We start from the raw sequence: 8,296 nt of genomic DNA, 5'->3' as shown, positions 1-8,296 counted from the left end.
CTCCCACGTGCTAGGCATTAGACCTTTTTCCTTCTACCTAGGCCTATTCAAACCAAAAACAATTTCGGCACTTTATTATCCTCATCCTCCACCTTCCCTCGAGCTGGCCACCTTACCCTCATCCTTCCCCTTTTCCTTCCCATTCAAACCAAGGGATCTTTGTAGATACCTTCTAATAAAGCCCAAAACCAAAATTAGGGGGACATATTACTCAAGACATTTGGTAAAAGTTCATGAGATTTTATATGCCCATCAATAATCCATTTTGATGACCTAGTAAAACCACTTGTTCTTCTCTCTTGTATCATCTTCGCATTGTTATATTGACCTTTTTATAAGCTATCGTAGCTAAAAGGCCCATATTGATGCTCCACATTGTAGGGACATACGGGGAGCCCTTGGACTGGTGGAGAGTGGTGTAGAAAATTAGTCCATGCTTTTTGTTTGTCCTCATGAATGTCAACTTCTCATAGACAATTCTTTTTCCTCAAGGATAAGAGGCACATGTCCTTTAGTTGAGTGTTGGGAGAAAACCATTGACATAGTATTCTACATGCATATTTGGTCTATTCCACCATTCATTGATTAAATTGATCCGGAGATTCCTTCTTCGAGTCTTCCCAAACTAACTAACTGCACGACCTTGGCCCCAATTCCCGCCTCTGCATTTGCACCAGTTTCCATGCACGGCTACATAGATTCGTTGTCCTAGTTTGCTATCGTCGCTCTTGGTTTGCCCTTGCTGTTGCTCCCCCACCCCTCCCGAGGCTTCCTCCTTCTCTTGTCACTGCAGCTCGAGGGTTCCTCCTTCTGTAGAGTGCGTGCTCCGCCCATGGCCTCTCCCAAACCAAGGCAAAGGTTGCCCTGGCCACTTGTATATTGTGCCAGGTTCATTCACCCATGCACTATGCATGCGCCCTTGCGTCCCCGCTCACCCGACCCATCTACCTCCTCCCCGCATCGGGACGAATCGAGGTCTCAGAGATCTTTGCAAGACAACGTAGCGAGCTCTGTGTGTCATCGCTGTGACAACGGACATGAAAGAAACCCCACGAAAAATCTCCAATCGGCCAAGGAAAAATGTGTCTTGGCCTAATATCGTGCGGTTTTCAAATTCGAATGAAAACTACACCCCCCCATCGACATTGCAGCACGTGCACCCAAGCCCCTCCTCCCTCGCCATCGCCGCCTCCTGCTTGTCCCTGCATGTCTCTGTGCGCACCATTTCTCCCACCATGTGGTCTCACCTCCTTGCTGCTCTCCTTATTTCTTTGAGCGCATACGGACGTAAGCAGCAAGACAAATGCAATGCCTCGCTTGCCTTCCATACCCTCTGCGATCTATCCTGCATCTGACCTTCCAGCCTAGGATGCCCTCTGTTGCCTACCCTATACCCCACAACATAGGGACAAACAAGCTCTCTCCCTTTTGGCAATCACATGCAAGATGCTCCAATCTCAAATAAACAAGAGATAGGGAATTTCGGCCTCCACCTGTGTTGTCGCCAGTAGACAAATGAACGAGAGAGAGAGAGAGAGAGAGAGAGAGAGAGAGAGAGAGAGGGAGACTTTGCGCGAGCTCCCCTCCATCTAGGGTCTCCTCTGCAACTCCCTCTTTCTCTTGCACCTGTCCCACGGCCTTTCCACTCTCAAAAATATCTTCCTTTTTCACTCATGCTTGAACTTCCCTTCATCTTTTAAACCATTTCCCAAACGACATCTTTCTGGATACCCTTTAATGAAGTCCAAAAAAGATTGTAGGGACATACTGGTCATAGTAACGAAGGTCTGCTAAATTAGTGCAAAAAGAATTTGCTCGGTGCACTCTCCTCTCTCCCTCCCTCTCTCTTTCTTATTATCAACTTTGACCACTGTGGGCAAATTTTTGATGTAAGAGCATATATTGTTTGGCCTAGTGGTAAAGGCGGGGGCTCTAAACGCACCCACTATGGTTCAACCCCTGAGACATTGTATAGTTTTTAATTATTTTTAAAGAGCATATATTTTTTGGATTTTTAATTTATTTTAAAATTTAACCATCGAGCGCGGTGAATGTAGTAGGGAGAAACTTTACACATATGATGTATTTACACCCTCGAGGGGCAATTGTGGGAACCATCTCCCCGATAGGGAAGGAGAATACACTCAGGAGAATGCAACCCATGAGAGCTTCGAACCCTCAACCTTGGGGTTACATCGCAAAGGCCTCACCAACTGAGCTATGCTTCTTGGGTAATTGTTTGTTTGGATTATTCTTAAACAGATGCTTCAAACGCGCTTTATTTTTCAATGGCTTAGCCCCACGTTCTACCACCGCTACATTTGTCTGAAAGCAATTTTTATTTATGCTATGAACAAACATAAAATTCACATGATACGAGATGTATTCCAAAGTTTCAAGTTTATAATTTATGCGTTTAATCATATTCTTATTTACAAGGATATCTCCAATTAAAAGATCTCCTTTTATTTGCATGAATGAGCAGTGAGCACACTGATCATGATTGTAACCATGAGGCACCATCAATAAAACTGAGGGATTGAAAAGGGGCAGCTTGTATGTCACTTAGCTCTCGTGACCATCCTACCCGCTTGCTTTGATCGGCACCCGGACCGGAACATTTATATTGTCCAAAGAACACTTTTCTGCAAAAAATAAAGAAAAATTTAAAACTTTAAAAAGAAACTGCATTACATTTTCTTCTTTCCCGTTCAAAGATTCTAAATTAGAGCTTTAATTTCAAAGTCTTGCATTTATTGAAACCATCAGGTTAACTTTCAATTTTTCACAATTATATACACACAATGCATACATAGATATCTACACGCCTAATACATTCATAGATATAGTACGATACAAATTTGTATGTATGTGTGTTTCTAGAGGCTTTGATTAAATATCGCAGAGCTTGCGCTCGTGGCAAGAAGCTCCCAGCCGGGGTCTCCAATCACCCACAACACCTTCATTCGGTGAGTACTTTGTCTTTGGCATCGGTGGCCAAAAATTGCTTCATGGAGCTTCACCGTTGGCCCGTAGGCTCTAGACCACCATTGCTTGGCGGACTTTTGAAAATGCATAGCTACATGGCGTAGCTTAAAGGACTCCATGAAGCCCTCATCTCCAAACGTCGCATCGAACTGTTGGATAAAGGCCAAGACTTTGTCCGTAGCACCAAAGGTGCCATCGTAGGTAAGGAAAGAGATGCTCTTTCCTCCCTCTTTGAACTTCTTAAGCTTGGACGACCATAATACTAGTCAACGCGTATCTTACGCGGAGTTGAATCCTACACCGAGGTTGGAGTAGGCTCCATCTCTACCACCGAAGTGAGCAGTTGAATACAACTTCAAGCCACATGTTAGACCCCCATGACTAGCTGTGCCGATCACCTCCACCTACACGGGGGCAACCACTACAATACTTAACCACTGTCGTCTATAGAGAGATGGTAGAGAGAGAGACAGATACAAGGAGGTCACATGTGTTCTTTTTGGTGGAGCAAGTCTACCTATTTGTGTTGTTTGCGGTCATTTTGGCATGCTAAAAAATGACTTATAGGAGAAGGAAGAAAGGAGATTGGAGTAGAAATGTTTGTGTGCATTTGCTTATTAGTGAATGGGTCCCTTCATAAAAAGGGCATCATTTTTGGATTGTACGGGTAATGAGTCTGTGTAAAACCCTCTAGCTCATACGGAGTGTCATATGTATCTGATACTGTCTATGGTATGTTGGGCTCTCATGGCACATGATGTGCATGAGACTATGTTGTAATTTTTTTGGTGTTTCATTTATTTCCAACTAACCTACTAGTGAGTACTGCTAAAAAGGAAGGGGAGGCGGGGGGGGGTGGGGGAGAGATTACTCCGAGGAAAGTGAGATTTGAACCCGGGTGGGGGGTAGAGAGAGAGAGAGAGAGAGAGAGAGAGATACTACAGCAAGGAAAGTGAGATTTGAACCCGGGAGGGAGGGAGAGAGAGAGAGAGAGAGAGAGAGAGAGAGAGAGATTACTTTTCCCGACTTGAGTCACCCCAGTTGTACCAGCCTTGGGGCTTGATGATGTCGGCCATGGAGGTGAAGGAGAAGACGACGCGCGAGTAGGGACCCCAGGCACGGCCAAGATACGCCAACCCTTCTCCCGTCACCTTGCAATCCACAAACGAGAACCCTGTGTCTTCGTTTGGGCTCGACCGCTTCTGCGCCGTCAGCGACTGCGTCGACCTTAACACGGTGCGAAGCTCGCATCCCTGCAAGCACAGAAAAATCTCTTAGTTTTGTAAGTACAGACATCTCCATCCCAAGATCAAAATCGGGGGTTTTAACCTAATAATTTTGCCCGTGCATCATGTTTGTTTCCTCTCGCCTCAGTTTACCTTGTACAGCGACTGCCCGTTGCCACATATGAAATCCACAGAGCCTTGAATGAGGCAGGCCTCAAAGTAGTGCTTTCCCTTGTCATCATACAAGGTGTCCTGGTGTCCCAAGAAATTGCAGTTGTAGAAGGCGGCTTGGTCTCCAGATATCCTCAGCGCCACTGCCTGCCTATCCTTCGATCCTATCGGTGGTGCCGGCGCTGTATTCTACAAGAATTCAACAGGGAAGCAAGTCAATGACTAGATTGTATATGTTAGAAAAATACAGGCAACTTCAGTGCTTGAAATATAGTTCTTAAGAAGTACTGACCACAAAGGTGATGCCCCTAGCAATGAAGTTGTGGGCATCGATAGACACGGACGCACTTGTCGCCAATCCGCCAGTGCTAGCCTGTGTGTCATGCCAACTTATGGTTGTCAAGCCTGCTCCTGCTCCTTGGAAAGTGATGTACGGCTTGTTCGACGGCACATGGACTTTCTCTCTGCATCACAATGGCAGGCAAATTGGTAATTTCATTTCATCTGCGACACATAAGTTCAACAGTACTATCTAACAATGCCTTGGTTTTTTCTGTTTTTATCATTTGAAGGCCTTCTTCCAAATTGGATTCAACACATGCATGCATAGTGGAGCAGCTCTTGTGAAGGGACTTACTGGTAAGTGCCTGCAGCGATCTGAATGACAATTCGTTGACTATTTTTCGTAGGCACTGCATTAACAGCTGCTTGTACACTTGAGAACTGACCACCTTTACCCACCGTGAGCACGCTACCCACGGCCTTACTTGAAGTGAACTTGTCGTCGTCGCTGGCGAGAGGACGAGTGAGAGAGCCGGAGGAACGATGGTGGCGAGAGCCGACGCGAGCAACCCAAGCGAGGAAGTCGCGCTCTTTGTCGTCACCGATGTGGGCAGTTGTGGGGCTCTCTAGGCCAGCAACAAGAAAGTGAGGGGGGCATGCAGCCAGCAGTAGGAGAAGAGATATGAGGGAAGGGGTGAGAGAGACATAAAGCTGGCCCCGAGGAGCCATGGAGTCTTTGTCAGAGAGGAAGTGCCTTTGTCAGTGTCAGAGCAGAGGGATGAAGGTTGTACTATATTTGCTAGTATTCAAGTTGTTATGATAAGGGGAAAACCTTGATAGCTCCAGCTAGTTTGGGGCCTTTATATAGAAGGCACATTGATGATGGAAAATGAGGCTACGTGATGCTTATTACTCCTTTTGGATACCCCACTCCCAACTTGCATGCACACATTGGCCTTTTCTTATTGGAGAGAAAAATGATATATATTATTCTAAAAACACACATTGGTCTTTTTTACCCTCCATGTAGGCGCCCATCAACCCAACAAAGATAAACCTAGTATAGGTTTTTATTTCTTCCCTTTTTTTTTTTTGGGGGGGGGGGGGGGGGGGGGGGGGGGGGGTTTCTTTTGCAAACTAGCTTCATTCACGCATCGACACACCCACACAAACTTGACCGATGAGTTAAGATCCCATTGGCATTTGAAAGATGTTGCTGGGAGTCGAACCTAGGTCTTTAGGCACCTACGCATCCACCGTAACGACTAGTTACGATTTGTTGGAAAAAAAAGGGTGTGATTGGCATGCTTTTTTCCAAGCACCTTGAGCTCTGAAAGGAACCCCTAATCTGTATCAAAGAATAGTTAATGTTAACTTAAACATTTTTTTCAACAAATGAATCCGAGCTTCACCAGGAAGGATTCGCTCGAAATACCATGAGGAGTACGAGGAAATGTGTGTCTCGGCTTACAATTACGTCGTTTTGAAATTGAAAAATGCCGTTTGGGAGCAAGAGGAGAAGGAAAAATCTTGTCTAGATTTTGGGAAAAATAATGTAAAACTAATAGCAAAAAGTAGCTCAAATCTTCAAAATTTCCTTTGAGAAAACTCATAAAAAAAGAACTATGTATGGTTCTAAATGTCATTTTCTTTCCGAACACTGGCGTCAAGGACGAGCCTTGCGGCCATGTGCAATCAATCACAGATGCCATCACAAAGAGCAATGAGTGGATGAGTACAATTACAAATTTGTGTAATTTGGGCTAGGGCAACATTTTCTATCCTACGTAGGGTGAAAGTATGGTTTTTGTAAGGTTGTTCAGATTCCAGAATGAAATTTGAGCTTCTAGTTTTGGAGGAATGGAATCCATGGGAAAGAGGCGAGGCCTTTCCAAATGGCATCAGCAAAAGCATGCAAAGCGTTGAAGATGCAACACGCAGAAAAGCCGAAAGTGGGGGTGATGAGCTGCCACCCAACAGGCTTGCTGCATGTTTCTAGAGAGACTCGTTCAAAATATGGAGAAACGGGTCTTTCAATTATTTGGTAGACACCTACTACTCCCTCTCTCTCTCTCTCTCGCCCTCATCCCTTTGGGATGGCGCCAAAACAAGTGCTAGGGTGGCCGCATACATACATACATACGTGGGCAGCCAGCTGTTCCCAAGCTCCAACCGCTGCTCCCACGCTTATCTCCATCATCATCATCATCTCTAAACGAGCCCCCTTCTCTCTTCATTCTTGCGTCACTTCTTGTCAACTTTTAGTGACATTGGTCAACTCCACATTACTCCACTCTAAGGCCCCTCTCCCACATCACCTCCCCGTCCGGTTCCATACGACGTGGCTGAACTTGGGCACCATCCTCTCACACATCACAAGAAGTTTTGGACAAATTCTTACAATAATTCCCACATTGTGACTTACCTCAACATCATGAGCTTCTCTGAGGGAGGCACCACATACCTAGCTAGGTACGATTGGGGGCAGGGGACCGTCCGCCCGGTGGGGGGGGCCGGTGGTCCTTTGCCCCCAATCGTACCTTGCTAGGTATGCGATGCCTCTCGAGCAAAAGCTCAAGATGTTATGCATTGTATGAAAAACACTGAAAAAGACTCCGTTTTCCTACATGAGAAAACTTCTAAATGTTCTTGTGGATGTGGTCGAAAGCGGGCAACATCCCTTTAAAAAAAACCATTCTATGTGCCTTGCAAGGCCTTTTACATCAAAGGCGAATGGCCACCTCCAGAAGCTAATGCAAAGGATTCTTCATGCTATAGCAATTTGGCCATCAAGTACACCAAGACATTGCCACAGACAAGATTTGGACCACCAATGCAACAAGGAGTTGGGCAGGTGACCGTGTGTGATAGCAAGAGGCCATGGCGGGTCTTGCTACCACCAACTTTGCTCCACTGCCAAAGTTGCGGTTGTGTCCATCGTGATAGTGGCCTAAGAGAAGCCTTGCCCTATATACCAATTTTGTATGGACTTTGTTTATGCATGTGGGGGAAACATTCTTTGGGGAGAATATAAATTTAGAATGCCAAATCGATTACAATGAATTCCGATCAAAGACAAAACATATTCTATGGAACACTCTTGAAGTAGCTTAGTTTTTTTGTTTTTCCGCCCAAAAGGCAAGGGCATAGCATTGCTTAGTCTTTTGGGCTTAACTAAACCTCTATAATTTCTTTGACTATCTCCAAACAATTACTATTGGTAGATGTATATGGCCATCATGGATACATTATCAAAGAGGATAGAATTGATGGAGAAAGGACATAACTGTAGATAATATTGGTAGATCACCCATGTCATGGGTTCAAAGCTCTTGTAATGTGTTGTTTCTATCCACTCTTTAGTCTTTGGGGGTTGTGTTTGATTTAGTTCTAACGCCATAACCAAAGGGTGTTGGATGTTTCAATGAAAGGGCAGTCACTTTTGTGACTTTTACCCTTCCGCCAACTAAGTACATTTGTTTGATCCAAGTTGTATTTTGGAAAGGCCTTGTCACTTCAAGAGGTTACAAGTGTGGGGGACACCTTTACTTCTTTGCAATCTGGAATGCCAGAAGGAGACTCCACATTTTATATCTAAAGGCCCTTGGCTTGCCAAAAGCAGTCACATG

General features: G+C 45.0%; 1 protein-coding gene across 1 annotated transcript; it reads right to left on the bottom strand.

Annotated features, from left to right (window-relative positions):
- Positions 1–2,369: 2,369 nt before the first annotated feature.
- On the bottom strand, positions 2,370–5,503 carry LOC147443767 (putative pectinesterase 53). The gene is made up of 5 exons (XM_086527725.1): positions 5,023–5,503; positions 4,678–4,849; positions 4,368–4,574; positions 4,006–4,241; positions 2,370–2,645 (listed from the first exon to the last, which is right to left on the bottom strand). The coding sequence occupies exons 1-5, from the start codon at positions 5,394–5,396 to the stop codon at positions 2,498–2,500; spliced, it is 1,137 nt and encodes a 378-aa protein (XP_086383851.1). The 5' UTR covers positions 5,397–5,503; the 3' UTR covers positions 2,370–2,497.
- Positions 5,504–8,296: the final 2,793 nt, after the last annotated feature.

This window comes from Adiantum capillus-veneris, chromosome 13 (assembly GCF_014529385.1).
Source record: "Adiantum capillus-veneris isolate H3 chromosome 13, ASM1452938v2, whole genome shotgun sequence".
NCBI lineage: Eukaryota > Viridiplantae > Streptophyta > Polypodiopsida > Polypodiales > Pteridaceae > Adiantum > Adiantum capillus-veneris.
This window is presented reverse-complemented; position numbering and strand designations above follow the sequence as displayed.